This window comes from Ciconia boyciana, chromosome 4, assembly GCF_034638445.1.
Source record: "Ciconia boyciana chromosome 4, ASM3463844v1, whole genome shotgun sequence".
NCBI lineage: Eukaryota > Metazoa > Chordata > Aves > Ciconiiformes > Ciconiidae > Ciconia > Ciconia boyciana.
The window spans coordinates 49277223-49299845 of NC_132937.1; the positions used below are offsets into that span (position 1 = coordinate 49277223).

Consider the following 22623-nt stretch of genomic DNA (forward strand, 5'->3'; position numbering starts at 1 on the left):
AGAAGGCGTGAATGTGTGAAATGTTCGCAAAATATTATTTGGAAGTGTGGACTATTGAGAGGATGTTGTATTAACTTGACAAACATTTTATGTATATGGAACAGAAGTACATGGTTTTACTGTTGTCAGTGAAAGACGGCTGCTTTGCCAGATCTGTGTTCAACGGGTTACTGGGTACTCAACATTAGTCACTGATTTTTGCAGGTTTTTGTGTGCTTACTTTGAATTACCACGGTGTCTGAACAAGATGCCTTGTAGTGGCAGTGCTAGCTGGTTGGTTTGGCTTCAGAGTCAGTGATGACACCGATTTGCCTCATGAACTTGGAAATGCCACCTACAGCCTCTCAACAACGTTTCTTTTGCTGTATGGATGAGAACTTGCTGTGTGTTTGTAAAGTGAGTACCTCAGTAGAACACTGGGCTCATTCAAGTCCTTTATAACCTACCAGATTTCAAGAGCAAACTGGATTTTTGAAGACCAGAAGTATAGTAATCCTCATGTAGTTTCCAATAACTTCTTCCAATGAAGAAAATCTTATATTCTGTTCTCTTGTTTTTATGTATGAGAGAAGGAAAGGCATTTCCAGGCAGGTTTGACTTTAAAGATTTACATTCCAGATCCAATAAGGCTGTTGAATATATAATGAACTTTTATTGGCAAAGAAAGGTTGTTTGCTTGTTCCTGCTACAATAATACAGACTTCTGCTGACAGAAGCAAGCTGAATGCATTTTGGGTTCAAAAGCATCCTATTTATAGTCTAGATGCAAAATGATCTCTACTCACTACAATGTCTCATTTGCAGGTTATCATTCTGCTTTCCTCTGAGAGCTAGTTGGCAGATGTTTCCTCCAATCTTGACTCACTGCATTAGTGATAGAAAAATATTCTGCATCCTACTATTCTGTACCCTTCATAAGCAGAATTGGAGGACAGAACCAGCTTGTTTAAAACACACAGGACAGTGTAAAGAGAAAATACTCTCTCTTGAATATCAGTAAAACTATATTATTCAAATCTTCAGTTTTTGAATTAAATCACTTTCCAAATAGTTGCAGTCAGTAACACAGCATTAATATTCCCTCCTTAAAAATAAAACAAAATAAAATAGAATAAAATCAAATAAACAAATAAAAATAGAATAGAATAAAAACAAAACAAAACAAAATAGAATTTTTTAAAAATTGCCACAGGTCTTAAAATAAAAATTTGCTACAGGTACATAGGCTCATACCCCATCAGTGCTTCATTTCCCCATGCCCAGTGACAGAATGAAAAAAAGCACCACTATTTCACACTTCTGAAACTGCTCTAAAAAGATTCTATGACAGTACAAGTAATATTGATACCATTTGGTACCTTCTGTGGACATATTTGCCAACTTGATCCAGTGCTATTGTTGAAGTTTGAGTGTCTGAAGATGTTAAATTTCAAGGTTTCAAAATGCAAGGCTATTTCATAGAATTCAGCAGCTCCAAAGGCAAGATATGTATTTTATTTCATGTCAAGTTTTATGGAAGAGGAAGTCATTTATCACTGGTAGGTTGGCTTACATATCAGCAAATTTGCTGGTTATTTTCCTCAAAATTCCAAAGTCCGTGAAAAGTAATTAAAGATCATTCTGCTTATAAAGCTGGGTAAGAGGGAAAAAAAAAAAGCTCATGTTCACATCTGAAGCAAAAATGACCCAGCAATTTCTGTGAACATTTTTCTGTCCCTTTCTTGACCAGTGATGGCTACACTGTTCTTTAGGTTTAATTGGGTACTGATCTGTTGGGTACTGACCTGTTCTGGACACTTTGGTTAGTGAACAATTTATTTCTACATATTCCTTATCAGTACTTTTTCAGTACTTTTGTTTATACCTTTACCAGCAGCTCACTTTTGTCCTAACTCACTGGGAGAAGCGGGCAGTGGGAAAGAAATACAAACCACAGATGGAAATCCTCTCTTGCTTTAGAATCAGGACCAACTGTCTCATTTTCAGAGATACTGTCTCATTTCAGAGAGTGAAAGGACACCAAAGGTTCTGGGAATCTGGTCCCAAGTGTTTGTATCATATTGAAAAGATGCAAATGTTATTGTGTTTGAAAGTCTATAGCTATTGTTTTGCTTTAAGATGGGTTAATTTCACATCTCAACAGCATTTCTTAACTTCAATGATCTCAAAGTACATGACATAAAAATATTTTTTTCTGTGTGAAGGAAGCATGAATTAGGACTAGTCTTGTTAAAACCCATTAGCTTAAAATGTATTAACCCATACATAGCCAAATCTTTTTGTCAATATTCATTTTCACACTTTATTTTGGCCCATGCTAGAGACACAGAACAGGAAAATCCAGAAAAGTCAATGCTGACATTAAAGGGCACCATCTAAAGCCACTCAGATAAAGAAACCCTTACATAACATAGCTTTAAACCACCTTGCACAGACTACGGAAAAAAAGGTTCAAGCCAAAGGCAGCCTGCAAAGCAGAAATTGTAAAATCCACAGAAGTCAGTGGAAAAACATAAATAAGACTGTAAGAATACCAAGGCTTCACATTTACACTATTATCACCAACTTAGTGTGGAAATTAGGCTAAGAACAATACAAGTTCTTAGAAATCAGTTTAATGTTAATGTCTTTGCACATCCTTCCAGCACAGGGAATTCTTTATTAACACGCACTTAATACTAATTGCTAATAGACTGTGTTTCCTTACTAACAAAGCAATCTTGGAGACAGAACCTGCCTTCTTTCAAACCAAGCAAACAGAGCAAGACTTTTTTTTTTTTTCTTTGACTAGATGGCCATGCCATGCCTTGCCTCGATACACTTGGCATGTTCATCTAAAACTTTTTCAAACTGTTTGAAAACACTTGGATAGCAGCTTCACAGACCCACGCTTGCACTCGCTGCACATGCAGTGCAGAGCAGAAATGAGTCAAAAACCTGTCATGACTGCTTGCCACAATTTCAGTAACTGAATTCTGACCAGTGACTTTTAATTTACTCCAGAACCTGCCAAATCCGCACGACTGAAAAATTCACAATTCGTCCCAAATATGTGGATATTTTGCCCTCTTTGGGTTGCACCGATGAATGGACAGAAGTTTATTTTCTCAGTGTAATGATACATTTCTAAAGCACAAAGGGGAACTCCTGAGGCATGTAAAGTGTGATAATTTAAATTAAATTCATGAAGCTATGGGAATTTATGCCAAAGAGTTTGCCTATACTGGCTCAAAATTTGTGGCTGAAGATGATATATATTTGCTAACCTAAGAATGCATTTTCCACTGTCCAGCTGCTAGTTAAGAAGATTAATGACTGCTTTGTAGTTCCAATTAAACTCCTTTATCATGACAAGGGACCAAACAAGTTTTGGTTTCAAAAGTACTGCTTAAGAAAGAAGACCAGGGCTGCATAACACTGACATTTTATTAGAATTCATTTGTAACAAATGGAACTTGTGTCAGCAAAGAACTGATTTTCATACAGACTTTCTTTCGCCACCAATGTAACGAAGTAAGAAAATAAAAAGCACGCCTTTCATTCTGTAAAACATTTACGCGTACTACTAATTAGAGGTAATTGTATCTTTTTTAACAAGCCATTTTACAAGGTAATTTTTTAAATTTTTTTCAGTCTATGCATCCAAAACAAGAGCAAAGAACACAATTTTTTTATTATCTTTGTAAAGACACTCCAAGCTTGAATGGCAAAGCCACATAACAGATGGTTATGATGAGACCTGCAGCCTTCTGATATCTGTGGAGTATCAGGGCACCAAGAAAAAAAAAAGAAAAAAAAAAGAAAAAAAGGAAAAGAAAATTAAAAAAAGAAAAATAAAGAAAAACAGGAGAGAATAAAAGGAAAAAAAGCAGTTGCATTTTTTTTAGTCATTGCAAACATTTTTTTTTTCCTTTTTACATGTTCTGTGTCATTTAAATACACACAAGTGGATTTTATAAGCAGTTTCTTACAGATGGGTTCAAGTTATAACATTATTGGGTGTAGAATCAATAGGGCAGTGCATAGTACAAAGGTATATATAGAAAGTGCAAATCTCCCTAGAGGGCCACTCCTTCCCCCAGCCATCCTCTCCACTATCTAACCACTCAAATAATTTTTAAAAAAAGACCTAAATTAAACTTTTGTATAAATCATTTTTATATATTTTGTGGGGGTTTTCCCCATTGCAACTAATTACAAAATTAGACATAACTACACATATAAATGTAAATAATAGCACCGTACTGGTTATGCTGATGCAAACAATTTTAAGCTTGGAAATGTATGATGTATGTAGACAAAGATGCTCACAATTTAACTGTAGAATGACTACATATAAGAATACAGAAAGTGGAATGCACATCAATGATGCTAACAGTTATCTTAAGAAACATAAAACCTAAAGGGAATATTTAGTTGTACAACAGTTTTCCTCACAAATTGACTCTGCTTTTTTTTTTTTTTTATTCCCTCATTTTCTTTGTAGCTTGCAAGACACTCTGCTAGGGAGAATGCTCTGATCCTTTTAAAGATCCAGTGTGCAAGAATCTTCCCTAGTCTATGTTTCCAAAATGATGCTTTTCTGATTATTGTGTTTTTCTGATCCTCTACATTTGAGTTGAAGAACATGACCACATCACATAACCTGACACTTCAATAATTATTTTAAAATACAAATCAAGAAAGAAGAAGAAAAAGAAACATAGTGCACATTCTTCTCTGGTTCAGATGTAAGTTATAGAATCTCATTCTGAGGTAGCCTTCTATAATACTTCTATTCCATATATATATATTTATATTTTTGTTTTGGGGTTTTTTTTGTGTTTTTTTTTTTTTTTTTTTTTTTTTTTTTTTTTTACAAAAGTGCTCAAATACAATGCTTGCTAGAGTTTGGTCTTTCATATTTTTCTTTCTGCTAGTATTGGGAAAAGTGGAAGAAGAATAAAAAAAGTTGAGGTCACACTGACAAGCAATACCAATGCTCCTATTTGAAACCCCAAAGAAAGAATTCCTTTAATACTCATGTACTGACAATGGCAGAAGGCATGATGGAAACCAGGGTCAATGTAAATGGCATCCTAATAAGAGTCTCAAAAAGTACTTTGTGCTGTTTACAGAATTTTCTTTGTTCCCTGGAAGAAAATTTAGTGTCATTCTCAAATATAACCTGTGGGCTCAGTCTTGCTAGCCTGACGTGAACCCTCCCACAGAAAGCAATGGTTGGACTTTAACAATCTGTTGACACAAGTGAATGAGCAGGACTTGGCCCAAAATAAAAAAAAAAAAGATGCATGAGCACTGCTAATGTCAACTACTGCTAGTGCACTGCTACATTGCTGCAATGATAACACTATAACCAGTGACACAGAGGGTTTGAAAAGCCAACGAGAAATAGATTTTTAATTTGTGGGATGGTGTGTTATTTGAAATATGGAAAGATAAAGGTCCTTGACTACCTAAGTGTTTTGGGTTATCATTTATTACCATCCATACTTGATTAGAAACTGGAAATGCATATTTTTCAAAATTCTTTGATACATGTATTAAAATGCTTGAAAAGAATAACAGAGATATGAACAAACTGAACTAAATACAAATGAAGGCTAACTTAAAGAAATGCTATTGAAAATAGGCATCAAATATAAGGCACTCTAAATGTAAAATTAAAATAAAACCCAGCATCCCCAAACAATGCTGTATGCCACAAAACGTTTGATTTCACAGAGCAATGTGTGTTTGGCTTTGCCCTGTTACATACGATAAATGTAAATTATATAGCGCACACTATAGACAGCATACTATTGAATACAATTTTAAAACATCTTAATACCTAGTATATTACAACATTCTCCCCTCCTAAAGGGATATGCACTGACCTTTCCCACATGCACACCTCCTACATTTAATAATATGATTTCTTATTGCACTATAGTGTTACAAATATTGAACTTCACTGGAAGCCTAAATCACATACTCTGTGTGTGTGTGTGCATGTGTGTGCATGTGTGTGTGTGCATGTGTGTGTGTTCAAGTGGCAATGTGGATAGAAATATTACTTGAGATGGAGATCACGTTCAAATATCAATGATGTGCATTCCTCACTTCCCTTTGAAAAAGAAGTTTATGGACCTTGGAAATGCAGAGATGATCAAATAGTAGTTTAATATAATTGTAGTATGCTGAAAAACTTTCCCAATGCTTTGATAAATCCAGGTATAGAAGAATTGATATGTTTATGTGTGTGTATCTACCTATCTGTACCTCTGTAACTATACAGAGAGTTAGAAAAGGGTAGACAGTAATACTTACATATACTTACATATATAGAAAGAGAGAAGGTGTGGGTGTGCATGTGCATATGTGTGCATGTGTGTGTGTGTGTGTTAGCAGCATCTTTATACTTTGCGCCTCCCTGTTGATTCCAAAAGAAACCAAAAAGCCCCATTTTGATTTAACTGATTACAATGAGTATTTTCTTAAAGAAAAATAAAACAAACAAAACTGTAAAAGTAATATCTAACAAGAATGTGGTACTGTAGATAAATATAAGACTGCACAAAAATGTGCAAATTTTCAAATTATTTAACAGTTATTTCTACAGCACGATATTACAGATAACAGTTCTAGAGCTTAAAAAAAATCTACAGTTTTTAAACAAAAAGATTAACAGTTATGCAACCTTTTCTTTAATTCACTTCATTGAATGACAAACTCTTGTTAAAAAAAGGAAAAAGTTTACACAGTTAAAAATGAAGCACAGGTCAGCAGTATCTTTACAATACTAAAAAACTAAATCAAGGACTTTCTTTTTAAACATTCCCACATTTTCCCTAAAGTGTTATGATGAGCAGTATGATGGGAAGGGGTGATGTTGAAGTAAAGAGTCTGCTTTGTTTGAGAAGCCAGGACCCAAACTTTTAACAAACATCTTGAACTGAACTGCAGTTCTCTCAAAATTCCTCTTTGCAAAAGCATGCAATCCTGAACAAGATGATCATTCTTTCTGATTAATTTCCTCTTCCCTTTAACTTCAACCAATGTCGAACCCTTGAGGTATCTGTAAATGAGATCCTTCAGACGCCTCAGTGGTCAGGATTCTTTCATTATGGTTAGGTTATTAAACTGTGAATTCTTGGTCCACATGGAATAGGTTTTGTTGTTGTTGTTGTTTTTGTTTTATATATCCCCATTATTTTTGTTTGTTTGTTTTTTTTTATTTTATATATCCCCAATAATCGCTCCTTAGCTAAGAGTTAAGAAGTACTTCTAAAGCACATCATATGGCTCAGAAGCGGCTCTCTGGAACTTAAAGGGCCTGCAATAAAAATCCACGATGGGTTTTTATGTTGCATAGTGATCAAAGCTGCCCAGATATTCCAGTGCGGCTCGATAGCAGAACTGGTATTGATCCTGGAGAAAGAAAGATAGAAAACAAAAGCATCAAAAAGCCAGCTTGTTGGTTGGTTTCTATTTTCTTTCAACTAACAGTGAATACTTTGTGGCTACAGACAAATATACGACAGATGCATCTGCAGTTCAGCAATATTCTCTTACTGACATCAACAGAAAACCAGTCTGAGTTACAATAGATTAAGATAGACACTCATTTAATGCAGTAATATTTTCCACAGAACGCAGCTTCTTTTTGTGCAGAGACTATATACCCACCTACTGACCATTTGTTATTCTGGATTAATGTAACATCAGCATAAAGCTTTCTTCTTATGGGAGCATGCTAAGATGCTTTTCCTCCATGTATTTGAAAATAAGTAGCTAAATATCCAATTAACTCTATAGCAAATAGCTGTCACTTTGTCATACTAAGTGACAAAATCCACTGCCGCCTTAATATGGAATGCTGTATGGAAAACCACCAGGTTAAAAATCCTGTTAAGGAAGCAAAGGGAATTCCAACCTTTCAGTAATATAGGCTTTGATGAAGATGTGAAGATATCTTAGCCTGTGGCAAGAAAATGGCCTAAGAGAGAAATACACAGCAAAAGTACCTCATTAACATGAAACAGATTGCATTTCAACCTACACCTGGAAACGGAGAAAAATTCAGTGTGGTGAGGGATCTGCTTATACCTCTGGTGAATCCAACATTTGGCATTTCATGTTATTCTCACCCCCACAGAGCAGTCCTTTCGCACATTTATGTAATATTGCACTCTTATACTAAAATGGCATGTCTGTGTGCTCATTTGCAACTGCCACTCAGGGTTTAAATGTTAAAAAAGAAAAAGAAAGAAAAGAAAAGAAATTGCTTCTGAAAGCCATCCAAAACATCAAGAAGGTCTGCTTATTTATCTGACAGTGCTATGTAGTAACACCACGTGTGTTATACTTGTTAATATCACAATTAAAATTCTTTGGGAGACCAGGAAACTCATCAGATATTTGCTTCAATTTAGTGGCATGATCACTAATAGTTCTTTTCTGCTTCCTGTTGGAACAGTGGGAGAATGAATTAGACATATGCGTAAATTTTAAATGTATGTGTGGTCCACACGGAGTTCAAGTGCTTTGTTGAATAAGGATTATATTTTCTGGCAGTTTATACTACTGAATGAGAGATTTGTTTTCCACAGAATCCTGAAAAAAATGAGTACACAACACTTCTACTTTCAGCAGCGGGGAATGAAGGGTAGCATACAGAAATAAGTCAAAGTAGGAGGAGGGAGAATATATTGCATAGCTGAACTCTGTGTTTGTCAGGTAGGCTCCAAGAAGCATAGTTTTTCTGTATACTGTAGTTATTTCTTGGAACCAGAATAACAGAAAGCAGTCATTTTTCATTTCGCTTATCCAGAAGAATGATGGTAATGGAAAAGAAATGGAATTAACTCTTCAGTTTGGTCACAGTGATTTACTTGGCTAACTGACAAGATTAAAAATAAGTATCTTTATTTTTCATATAAGTTTTTATGAAGTTGTCTTCTTAAAAATAAGACTCTGCAGCTTTTATTGAACAAGTTTAATTTTCTTGTGGAAAATGGCAAACTCTGGGGAACCAAGTTAAATTTCACAGACTGTCATTTAAAGGCCAGTGTCAATCAAATCATACTAAAAAAATGTATGACCTAAAATGTTTCCCTTCTATTGCCCTTTTGCTTGGTTCTCCTAACCTATTGGCTCTGGCTTAGTTCAAGTCTCCTGTTCAGAAATTTAAGTAGAAATTAAGCACAACTGAAAATGTTTAAGTATTCTTTATGACGTGACACAGTTCCAAGCATCCAGGTCCAGGAAATCAGTTGATACTGCTTATCCTTTTCCTTATTTCTCTATGGCACTCTTGCTAGCACAGAAATTATTTACCCTGTAGTTTTTCTGCACACTGAATTTACCATTATGATTTTCAGGCCAAACGGCCACTTGCTTGGTGACACAAGGTCAAGAAAAGCATGAAAATAATACTGTGTCAGTCTGAAGCCATGAACAACACTTTGCTCCCGGAACAAAATATCAGTGGATCCACCCGCAGAAACAATTTGCCTCCTTCTTTATTACCACCTGTTTCTGCCAGGAAACAAAGGTTTAAATAAAAATGGGTAATGCTTCTTGGAAAATGGTATTCCTCAACCTCCATTATTTAGGATCCACTACTGAAATGATTTTTTTCTTCCCCAGCCTGCAGTATCTACTGCTATAACAGCAACTAGTCCTTCCAGTACCTTTATGGCAGATTTTATACTGTGGTCATATAGTCACTATATGACTTAAGAGATAAATGTAAGCACATTTTATACAGTCTCTATCTGTGCATTTTTTGGCTGCGGAAATACCCCTTCTTTTCCATCACCATTGTATATGAATACTGTTTTGCTCACCTCTGTCTGTACCATGGCTGGCCGCTGCGTCCTTAACATTTTGACAGTCTGGAAGATATCTACAACACCTTCATATCTCATTCTTTCTAACACAATACTCAGGGTTATGAATACTCCAGTCCTTCCAACACCCGCACTGTTGCAATAAAAGAAAAAAAAAAGAAAGGAAAAAGGGACTGTTAATTGACAGTTAATGCTAAAAGACTTGGCTTACAAATTATCTGTGGTTACAACACACCATATGTGTACAGATTTCTACATAGGGAAAGGCTCACTAAGCAAAATTCCACAGCAAACTACCACATTGCATTCGGGAGAATAATTGCGCTCAAGCAAACTTCACATGCTACTAAGTACTTCCTGACTCTCCAGTCTTCATTGCAAAGTGACTTGGTTTGTTTGTCCAAATATACAGTAATCAGTGCATGGTGAAGGAAAATGAGAACGTTTGTTGCCAGTGACCTATGCTGGAATTGACAAGAGAAAAAGATGCCAAGAGGTATTTTACTGCTTTCTTTACTTTAGCTCATTTACATACGTTCCCTGTTTTGCACATCTTCAGTGTGTTAGTTTACCTTCTACTTTGAGTTAGTGGATTTTCAATTAATACTGAAATTCATAGAATCACAGAATCATATAATAGTTTGAGTTGGAAGGGACCTTTAAAGGTCATCTAGTCCAAACCCCCTGCAAGGACAACTAGATCAGGTTGCTCAGAGCCCCATCCAACCTGACCTTGAATGTTTCCAGGGATGGGGCATCTACCGCCTCTCTGGGTACCTGTGCCAGTGTTTCACCACCCTCATTGTAAAAAAATTCTTCCCTATATCTAGTCTGAATCTACCTTCTTTTAGTTTAAAACCATTACCCCTTGTCCTGTCAAAACAGGCCCTGCTAAAATATTTGTCCCCATCTTTCTTAAAGCCCCCTTTAAGTATTGAAAGCCTGCAATAAGGTCTCCCTGGAGCCTTCTCTCCTCCAGGCTGAACAACCCCAACTCTCTCAGCCTTTCCTCATAGGAGAGGTGTTCCAGCCCTCTGATCATTTCTGTGGCCCTCCTCTGGACTCACTCCAACAGCTCCGTCTCTTTCCTGTTCTGAGGACTCCAGAGCTGGATGCAGTACTCCAGGTGGGGTCTCACCAGAGTGGAGTAGAGTGGCAGAATCACCTCCCTTGACCTGCTGGCCACGCTCCTTTTCATGCAGCCCAAGATACGGTTGGCTTTCTGGGCTGCGAGTGCACATTGCCAGCTCATGTCCAGCTTTTCATCCACAAGTACCCCCAAGTCCTTCTCCGCAGGGCTGCTCTCAATCCTTTCATCTCCCAGCCTGTATTGATACTGGGGGTTGCCCCAACCCAGGTGATGGACCTTGCACTTGGCCTTGTTGAACCTCATGTGGTTCAAACAAGCCCACTTCTTGAGCTTGTCCAGGTCCCTCTGAATGGCATCCTGCCCCTCAGGTGTGTCAACTGCACCACTCAGCTTTGTGTACTCTGCAAACTTGCTGAGGGTGCACTCGATCCCACTATGTTATTGATGAAGATATTAAACAGTACTGGTCCCAGTACAGACCCCTGAGGGACACCACTTGTCACTGATCTCCATCTGGACATTGAGCCATTGACCACTACTCTCTGGATGCAGCCATCCAACCAATTCCTCATCCACCATCCATCAAATCTGTCTCTCCAATTGCGAGAAGGATGTTGTGGGGGATCGTGTCAAAGGCCTTACAGAAGTCCAGATAGATGACACCCATAGCTCCTTCCCTTGTCCACTGATGTAGTCACTCCATCATAGAAGGCCATTAAGTTGGTCAGGCAAGACTTGACCTTGGTGAAGCCCTGCTGGCTGTCTCGAACCCCCTTCCTGTCCTCCATGTGCCTTAGCATAGCTTCTAGGAAGACCTGTTCCATGACCTTCCCAGGCACAGAGGGGAGGCTGACAGGTCGGTAGTTTCCAGAGTCCTCTTTTCTACCCTTTTTAAAAATGGATGCAATGCTTCCCTTTTTCCAGTCACCAGGGGCTTCACCTGACTGCCAGGACTTTTCAAATATCATGAAGAGTGGCTTGGCAACTACTTAAACCAAAATTGTTCATAAACACTACAATTTAAATAACGGATACACAAAAACCTTGAGACACAGCTTTTATTCAAGTCTGGCAGTCTGCATCTTTAGCTTTCCAATACTGATATATGTATACCATGTCTCTCTACATTAGTCTGAATTGTCTTCTTTGAATATATGGCTTGTTTGCTCTCTGTTCTGTCTTTGGTTTCTGCTAGTAGCTAAGACCCCCAAGAAGTGATAGAAATTCCTGTAATCAATAAAGACAATAGTTTTCAGTTATTAAAATTAAACAATCACTTATTCATGAGGATGACTCTTGGACAAAGAAACAGGTAACTACATAGAAAAAAAGATTTTCCACGTCTGAACTTGTATAGGTGGAAATTAAGCACCCCATAATCTCACTGTTGATGCTAATAATTTCACAAGGTTTTGTCCAGTCAGACAGAGTTGGGAAGCTGGAGATCTATGACACCTATTCAGCAGACAGGAGAGAGGAAGAACATGAACAGCAGGGAAAGACTGAAGAACTCTGAACGTTGATATGGACTATGACAGAGATCCAGTGAATTCATGAGACTAGTGTGGAAATTGAATGTCCAAATTGTATGATGGTATTTTAGTGTTTGGTCTCAATCAGTGCACTGCTAGGGCTATTAAATAAATGTGACTGGATTTAGCAATTTTGCATAACCTATGTGCCTTTGGAGAGCTGAAGCCAAAGGACAACTGAGACACAAGTTGACAAAATATCATGCTCTCAGTGATGATATATGTGTCATCACCTATATGTGATGACAACGGTCCTGGTCATCTAGAGCAACTGGAGTGTAAAGTCTCCTTTCCCTGATGAGGTAAATTAGAAAGCTAGTGTTTAAGAAACATGCTGAAAAAATCCTGGAAAAATAGCACTGGAACCTGCCTCACACATTAGTCAAATCTTTATTACTTTAAAAAACTATTCAGAACTCTTTAATACAGCAAAAGGAGGGAATTAATTTGTTGTCTTGTGTTCTTAAGAAATGAAAAAGTATCTAGAGAAGCTACTTAATGATGAAGACAGACTAATATGGAAAGATCTCAATGCTTGCATATCCTAACTAGCTATCAAGTGTAATATTTTGCTAAAGTCTGTGGGAAACTGATCCTGTTCCCTGAAAGTGGCAAGCATATTTTAACATTGTATCAATTCCTATTAGAATATACTTAGGATTTCTGAAGAGTGATGGAAGTCCACATAAGTACTAGTAACATTTTAATGATCAGCTACTTTCTTTTAATGCAAGCCAAAGAGCAAACTGAGTTCTACCAAGACATTTAATGAAGCAATGCAACATAGGTTTTAAAGAATCCTGAATTTAATAAATGGTGAAGGCACTACTTCATGATGTAGTATGAGTCACCAAAGTTTACACAGTTAGAAACTGAAGTTAGGATGCTTTAATGAGCCATGAGGAAGTACTGATGTTTTTTTAAGAGAGAAGAGTTTGTTGTTAAAAATACATCTTGAATGCACGCTGGGAAAGGGTGGTCTTCCTCAGTCTCCAGCTAAAAGCTGGAATAACAAGACTGTAAATATTTAAAATTGGTTGAAGTGAAAATTCTGCTTCAAGGTGAACAGCCCTTTGCTCTTTTAACTATATTTTAATTAACTGCCTGATGAGGCTGGAAATTTTTAAATTGTAACACACTCTGTAAAAAAGCCACAGAAGGAGAACATTTTAGAATTGTGGGTGGCAGGGGTTTACTATATAACAGACAAAGCAAACTTGTGAAAAATGTGTATAGTGGGAAGGAAACCACAGAGAAGTGGCACTCAGGGAGTTTGTCATTTGAAGAATTTCTCTGTACAAGAGAAATCCTTAAAAACTCGTCATTGTACAAACTGGAGGCATTATTACAATAATTCCACAAACACTAGGAAAGTGCAGGTACCCAGGATCTTGTGCTTCCTGAAAGAAACAAATAAACTTACTAATTTGCTAGGGACATTTCCTATTCACGTAAGTTGACTAATGTTGGTAATTATGATTAGCATTACCAATCTCTAGATTGTTGTTACAATGATGATAAGACATTTAAAGACCAAACCATGATGAATTATACTAGATTTGACTTTGTTTCTACCAAAGTCAATGGTAGAAATCTCCATAATTTCAGCTTGAAAGATCTCAACCATTTGGAAGGGATGCATAACCTACTGCAAGCAGTATTTCATTACCGTCACAAGTGGACAAGTTTGCATGGTACAAAGAACTTAGAAGAATACCATCGCTTTGCTTTGTTATGTATGTCTACATAAAGGCATGAATATTGCTTAATACTCCTCTGCTCTCAAAACTCATTAATGTCAGGAAGAATAAGGCTTGTTCTTATCACGGTTGTCTTTCATTTTCCCTTGTCAAATGAATCCCAAACATTGCTCTGCAATGCTGTTCTCCTTAGCAGGCCACAAAAAATTTTAGGCACACAAAAAAAGTAGGATTCAAGTAGTCCAATACATTATTTTGCCAGTCTTTCAGATTAGGGGAGCATAAGGAACTCTGTTAAAACACACTGGTGTTTTAACAACTTCTGGTTGCTCCTGGCTTTGGAAGGACAAGAATCTCTCTCCCTCTGTACATTCATATGCTCTAGTAAACTTGTTCATTTTGTCTTCATGCTAGTATTGGGGCATTACTTGGCTTGCAGGAAGGACTTGGAACCTGTATCAGTATTTTGTATCTCTGTTATATAAATAATGACATTTCATCCATCAAAAAATTATTTAATGTTGCAAAAATTAGTATCTAAAATCCTAATGGAATTTATAGAAAACAATTTATTAAATAAGAGATAAAAGATAAAGATGTTATTTTTGGCCATCTGCTATAGACTTTAGAATACTGTAGAGAAAAATAAATAAAAAATACAGGAATATTAAAAAAGACCACCCTGGATTATTATTCCTACACACCCTGCAAGCTGTTTTCATCTGCATATCAATTGTAAAGGAATTGAGGGAAGTCATCACATGAAAAAATGGGCATTACATTCTGAAGTTAGAACTCACCAATCAAAACCTCAATGATTTTTTGACAGGCAAAGTTTCTAAACACTGCTTTCTATTCCATTCCCTTTCTCGAGATAGCTATCATTTTTATTTATCTCATCTTGATTGCTACTAATGTGCTACTGAGGTGTAACTAGCTTGTTTACAGCTAATAATTCCCACCAATGTAACAGCCTCAATTTTAATTACTAGTGGAAAAAAAAAATCAGATATAGCAGCCTGTGATAAGGCTCTCTGTACCACTGTGTGTAGCATCAACCATATTGTTTTTACCTTGCATTAGAGACATTTTTAAGTGAATAAAAAATTACGTGCTTCCACATATTTCAGAAGAACCTCTTCTGTCTAAAGGGGATGTCACAGAACAGATCCTGTTTCATAAAGCAGTCCTATGTGTTCCTTTTTAGATCTATTTGATTACATTTTCTTATAGTTCACTATGAAATTCCTATGAAATTCCATTTACATATACACCTTCATTGCAATCAGCAATCAACTTTAGCAAAAAACAAATCTGCATATGAGTTGTTTTGAGGCTTTGTTTACTTACCTGCAATGAACAGAAATTGGTCCATCCTGACCAAACTGCTCTTTTGTTTTATGCACTTGGCCTATGAAGTCAATAAAACCTTCTCCAGACTTTGGCACTCCTTGTTCTGGCCAGTCAGTGAACTGGAACTGCCTCACTGTTCGGGACTGGCCATCCTTTAACAAAAGACACAAATAATGTATTCCAAAAGCATGTTCCAGCAGCTAGAAGTCAGTCAGCCAACAACCAGAAAGACAATCACAAAACAGGACATGGAGAGGAGGTGGGAAATGGCTAAGATCATGTTTATGAAGACTCTTTCAATTGCAATACTGGCTGGTGCTTTTGGACACATTGGCCCAGAAGTGCAGCTTCATTAACAACATTGCATAGATTCCCTTCTGCACTGGATAGGAGAGTTGTCTGACATTCTGCCTGTGTAAAAAATGTGTCTGATGCTAAAGATGTAACAACCTCACCAGGTTATACAATTTTTTTGGTAAGTTATGTTTTGAATCCTGCAGACTGCAAATTCCTTTAAATACAGAACAGGTAGAATAAGGCCATCCAATCTGACTCTCCATTTCTTAGATATGCTAATCTACTGCATGGCAGGAATATTTTCGCTGATAAGACTCGTTTAGTCATTGACCCCTTTGCAGATGATATCTTTAATAGTATGGTGCTTTCTATGAGGTGGACATTTGCCTGGAAGTAGATGGGTCAAGACAAGCCAGTTGCTTAACAAACCATAAACTTCTCTTCAACAACTGTAATTTCATTCACTAACAGCTTCAAAAATCGAGAAGAAGAGCTTCCACTCTCAAAACAAGTTGGCTGAAGCTGCTAATTCCCTTTGGTTGGGAATGCTAGCAGGATTGCTTAAAACTGCAGAATACTGCAGCACGATTATTTTTATAATGAAGCCACTGGAAGTATTATGCGCCAATTTCTGCTGTATGCCTATTTAATCTGTAAACAGTTAGGACACATAAATAGAAAAAATACAATACAAATGGATGAAGTAAATTTGTTCTGAATTTTCAAACATTGTTCTTGATGATTTTGATGCTGTCAATCTGCACAGCTGAAATCTTTAAAAGCATGAGCATAAAAGCATGGGAACATGAGCTACTGATGTGAACTAGTGCCACTGGACATGTTGTTTCCTAAGCACCCACCCTGCCATGTCTTCAAAATGGTCTTCTACTACGTGAAACTCATGAAGAATTGAAATGATTACAGGAGATCCCCCCAAAAAGCAACAAGTTATGCTGGAGGCAAGAACAATCTTCTTTTTTTTTTTTCATCTATCACAAGCATTCAGCTATTACAGACCTTTGAAATTAAATAGAAGTGATTTTTAAAATAACCAAAGGAAAAACCAATACTTTGCTTTTATGTTTCCTCTGGTACTGTGGGTTTTTGCCTCCCATATCTCAGATGAGTAAGGAAAACAGAAAATGGATGTGTGTGCCAGTCACTGCTCCATGAGAGGACATAGATACATTTCTTTACCTTACTATCTCTTACATTCCCACTAGATCAATGTGACAATTTGGTAGTCTACTTCTGTGGAACGTTTTTGCACACTTAAAAAAAAAAATCTGTTTGAAAACATTTACCCAGTTTTATTTCTTGTCGGCATCAACACAATGGACTAAATATTTCCTACCAAAATGGCATTTTGTTAATGCAGACTTCTCTCATAATGGTCTCTGTGATCCCATTTTCCCCCAGGAAGACATAATGAAATTGCATCCTTCAGATAGCCTTAGGCACATGACACTAATTAATCAAGAAGACAAAACAGTAGGTTGATTCCCTCCAAAATAACCTCCCCCACTTCTGAAGTAAAAAAAGAAAACCTTAAGTCTGACTCACTTGCAACATGTTAGTTAAGGAAATGGAAGCTCTTCAGCAATTTCTGACCCTGACAGGAATTACGCTAGAAAAACAGTAACTTTTTAGGGGTAGAAAAGATAAGAAAGACACTACTTTATGTAAGTCTAAGCTGTCATTGGAAAGACCACAAAATTCTATGTGCAAAATAGATTCGATGGTAAATATTTGTTTTTCAAGTGTGTCTAAATCAACGGTATTGGTATATTTCATGATCGTAATAACTCAATAATCCAGTGCAAGTCTGTAAACACTGTTCTGATTTAGTTTTAATGGCAATAACTTCTGTTATTTAATGCTATTTAATGAGCACAGAAGTAAAGTTAGTTAGTCTGATGTTAGACTAGCATTAAAGCATATTGGGAGTTGATCTGCAATTTCTTACACAGTTCCCTCTGCTACTGACATTATAAACAGTGCTGCTTTCTTTTAATGACATGCTTGCCAACAGCAGTCCAAATACAAATGCCAAATTTTATTAAAATCTTTACTTTCAAATATTGTGACAGTTTGCACAGTTAGTTATCAAAATACAGAACTTTCAGATCCTTACGTGCAGCAGAGGGCTTTTAATGTATCATCCTATTGACTGGCTGACCATTTGAATTTCTTCTTGCTCCTCACAAGGGATATTCAATTGTCTTTTGATGAGGCTGTAGAATTTATAATACTCTCTTACAGCCATCACTAATAGTTTAGCCTTAAATGAGACTGCTCCAACATATTGACCTCCAGAGCTTACAGAGAAAGTGAGTATAAAGCAGTCAGAAGCAGTAGATTGAAAGAGTTACAGAGGTCAATTTCACCTTACAACAATTCACAGCTCAGTTTCAGAAATAACAGGGAGTTCCACACCAGAAACTTGTTGCTGACATCTACAGTTTCCCAGCACATCTAGAAAATTTAAGATGGCCCTGTGAGCTTGCCAGTGTGCTGTTTAACAAAATCTGGACCATCAAGATAAAGAGATTTTTAAAATTTGAGAAGCAATGATATGTGATGGTAAAATGTCACAACAGGACTGCCAAGGTGCATGTATGCTTGGCACTTTTTAAAAGAGGTGTAGTAATATCAGGTCCAATAAAACTATTTCTGGCAAATTAAGGTATTCAACCCTTTCAGGTTTTTTACTGGTTTGAAAAAGTTCTTTCAAGAGTTTATTATGAACCAGACTTTCATAAATATCCTAGTTCATTATAAACTCTTGAAAGAACTTTTTGGAAATATATACTGTTTGCAGACACTTCACTTCAACTTCATCTGTGGCTTTTTGTTATCATTTTTATTTTGTGATCTGAGCTTGGTGAACTATGTCACGTAAGACCTTTTCCAGCTTGAGATGGAACAGATTTTTAAGACGTGATCTATGAAAGCTATCAGGACAGTTGTAGTGAAATTGGCTTTGACTGTCTATGCTTACAGGTGTGGTTAAAGACTGATGTTAGGAGCCTGTTTTTCTGCACTTTTGTTAAGCACAAATAGGTTAGAGAAACTATAAGTCATGTGATCCTTACTAGATTTCAAATAGAATGAAAATCAGATCCAGTGTGTCTAGTTTCCTTTCAAAAACACACACCTAAGTCTCATTTGCCAAATTAAAATGTTCATGTGCTGACTTGGTTAGTGACAATACTGTCTAGCTAATTGTCAGTAGTACCTGATTTTACCTGAAGTTAACATTAAAAGCAGCAGTCTAGTTAACTATGAGAAAGTCTACTATTTTGGATGCTGACTCGCAACTCTGAGTAATCACTCATGTCATTCCTGGACAGTACATCCTGCTATTTTGCTTGAACAAATAGCATTCGACAGTGTTTACAGAAATGGAAGATGTCAGTAATTTTTCCTGCCATGCAGACTGAAGTGTTAGAAATCAAAAGTCTGAGAAATGCCAAATATATATTTAAAGTTTATGTACATTTAATATTATATCAGTGCTCAGTTTTGGACTCAGGAATTCAGATAAGAAATGCAGTATGAAAACGAGGATGCCAGGGTCACAGCTGCATGTATCCACTCTGTAGATATACGAGAGTGCTGAAAATATGCTATGCCAAAAATCAAATTATAATGTGCAAAGCTTGTCAAGCTTTTCTTACAAATGCTATTTGCTCTGCACTTTTTAAATCTCAATGTATTAACCTTCATACTCACTCAGCCTAGAGGGTGGTGCAAAACAACATATTTACAGCTGTGACAAAAATTGCCCCCAAAAATGATCAAGGGAGAAATGAGGAAAAAAGAGAAAGTGGTCCTCAAATAATCTAATGTATTTCGGCCCAAATAGTTATTCAGAACTTTGAAAAGTTGTGCTGCCCTGATGTTAGATCTGAATGAAGTCAATTGCTCTTACACAAAGATCCCATTCATTTAATAATAACTTTATCTGCTTTTTGTTTATTGCTTGTAGAAAGTACACCCCTAGGGTTTTTCTAATAATAATGCAAGTTAAAAAAAAAAAAGAGGAAAATAAATAAATTGACATTTTCTTTTAAACTTATGTGACCTAGTGTAATGCTATGTTAACTTACCCTTGCATCTGTAACCTTGAATTCCCTCAGAATATACTGTGGCATGTTGTACTCTGCCATTGGATCTACCACAAAATACTGATATCTGGCTGAGCGCTCTGCAGGCCAGTACTGGTGGCATTTTTCCTACAAAATAATGAAGCAAAATACATTTCCTGTTACTCGAGACCACTACCATAAACTAATATAAAGCCTTTTTCACTCAGATAAGTGTAATACTCATGGAAAGTGCCATTAGTGACAGGAACATGAACTGTTTGTCTTGCTGTGAACATGAAGTTCCATACCTAGAATAAAAAATGATCTTCAATATTGCATTGCAAAGGGGTTCTCTGGTTGCTGTACATCTGAACTCATTTATATTTCTGCTCAGTTCTATTATTCACCAGTGACAAGAGCTACCCCTCGCCTAATTTTCAATACACAATGGAATTCAAATCTTCAGGCCACTTCAGTTTTCTTTATTCTCCCCTGTTGAAGCAAGTCCCCCTGGCCTCAGTAAAGACTCTATCTCTGCATCCACTAGCCATGTCCTGAATCATCTTTATTCCCCAGATACATGGCCTGACTCAGATTTCACATATCACATACTGGCTTTATCTTGATGTAATCCTGTCCAGATAGTAAACTGCTTCATTCTTTCCATTACACAAAGCAGCACTTGAATGAGTTTCGGACTGTAAACTGGGTGCCGAAACTTTGAAGTTCAGGACTATGAACACATGGAAGACATTCAGATCTCAAAAATACCACACTTTCTTTTAACGTTGTTAAAAACAGACGCTGCAAAAGTGAAGTTTCCAAATAAGAAATCTTCATTTTTCAATAGACAGCAATGCTCCCTCTGCATATTTCAGAATATCAACATGCAAACTCAGTTGCTAAATCTTAGCGTGTCCCATAACAAAATGCCATGTCTAGCTTGTCTATTGCAACACATCTACAGATTGGAAAACCTTACACCTGGTGATCAACAATGCCACCGATATTTCAAAAGGAGAAGGAACCTAAATCCTTACCTTTATCTTTAGACGTTCCCATAACAATGAAAAATTTTAATAAAAAATCATTGTAACAAACATTTTAGTAAAGGAATATTACAGTAGTACTTACTCTGCCCATTTCTCGTAGCTTAGTGAGCATGACCACAATTGTAGAATTATGCTCCCAGAGCATTCTCCAGAAGTCTTCAGTTGTTTCTGCTAAAGGACCCTGTGTAGCTATGTAAGCTTTTTGTTGTCTATGTTGAAAAAAAGTAAATTAAGAAAAATATTTTAATAAAAAAAAATGAATTGATACACATGTTCTCTGTTTATATGTAAACATTATCTAGATGAAAAATGTATATACTATTAATAACAAGCACATTAAAACCTTATTATGATTGTTTAATCAAACTATGGCTTTTTATTTTTGGAACTTTGAAAGGGAAATTACTCTGTTAATATTATGATGTATGTCTTTATCATTATTATTTAAATTTTAATGCAACTCTAATAGCTCAATTTTGTATGCTGTAAAAAGCACTTAAGAAACACTTAGTTGTGCTGGTTCATTTTGTAGAAATAACTGTCTAACAATCTATTACGTTTAGGAATTATAGCATCAAGCAGTTTCTTTATTAACTCCTTTTCAACAGTCAGATGCCTCCAGCAAAAATAAGGCAGGAAGAAAATTCAGGAATGGAGTGCACTGCATTTCCAGGCCTTAATATCCTACTATTGGAAGCTACTACCAAGCTGTTAAAAGCTTCTGCATCAGAAGCTTTGTAAGATGATGACCAGTTCATGCTGTTCTCGCTTCTTTCAATCAAAAGAAACACCTTTGTGGGTGACAGTGAAGATGAAGCTTGTTTCCAACGATGAGCAGAGGCTCAGAAAATGATCTCTGTGGATACAGGTAATCAGGTATACCTAAACTGCCTTAGGGAAACTATACCGCTTCTCCTTCATGTCTTTTTCTACCAGCTGCTTAGGTCAGCTGAGGGCTTATTGCTCTGTGTTGTCATGAAGATGCTGGTGGGCTACACAACTGTTTATGTATAAAATGCTTTTGGTGGCTAGGTCTAGTCTTAATCAGTGTTGCAAGATCATAGGTTATCACCTTGACACAGAGTGCGTATCTCCTGTATATTATTTCTATGTATCTTTTTAAGCAGAATAGTTGTGAAGAAATAGAGGTTCCAAACCATAAATATGCTTAAAATCTCAGTAACTTTCAGCATGTAAAAGATACTGGGAGTTCTCAATGGTTTAAAGGTAAGTAAAAATACGTTTAAGACTCTATGTCATTTACAGAATTTTCCTGTATTGCATGGGTGAAAATCTAAACCTTTTATTAATATCTGAAAAAACACTCCAACAAACATGGCATGCACATATAATAAACAATACTAAATTTAAATACTAAATTTAAATACTAAATTTTGTTATGTTCAATATAATCACAGAAATAATTTTGTAAACTTTTAAAACAGTCCACAAGAGAACACATCAACATTAGTACCTGTATCCATCAATGAAACTAGCATTAATATAATCAGAGCCTTCTACTCCTCGGATTGGCTGCAAGCATACCCTTGTAGACTCATATGGCATAATATTGACAAGGCGATTTTTGAATTTATTACATGGAAGATTGGCACTGATGAATCTTGAAGTGTGAGCCTTAGAGCTAGCAAGACGCTGTTGAAAATAAATTAAAAGA

At 36.4% G+C, this 22623-nt stretch overlaps 1 protein-coding gene across 4 annotated transcripts in view; it reads right to left on the minus strand.

The window, feature by feature from the left end:
• Positions 1 to 4872: 4872 nt before the first annotated feature.
• The window catches only part of PTPRD (protein tyrosine phosphatase receptor type D), a 380545-nt gene continuing 362794 nt past the window's right edge, over positions 4873 to 22623 (minus strand). For all 4 annotated transcript variants that reach the window (XM_072859514.1, XM_072859513.1, XM_072859512.1 and 1 more), the window contains 6 exons: positions 22423 to 22601; positions 21031 to 21157; positions 19918 to 20043; positions 15506 to 15660; positions 9831 to 9966; positions 4873 to 7410 (listed from right to left, as the gene is read on the minus strand). In XM_072859514.1, coding sequence (XP_072715615.1) covers positions 7342 to 7410; positions 9831 to 9966; positions 15506 to 15660; positions 19918 to 20043; positions 21031 to 21157; positions 22423 to 22601 — 792 coding nt within the window. In that variant the 3' untranslated portion in view covers positions 4873 to 7341. The remainder of the gene's footprint in view (positions 7411 to 9830; positions 9967 to 15505; positions 15661 to 19917; positions 20044 to 21030; positions 21158 to 22422; positions 22602 to 22623) is intronic.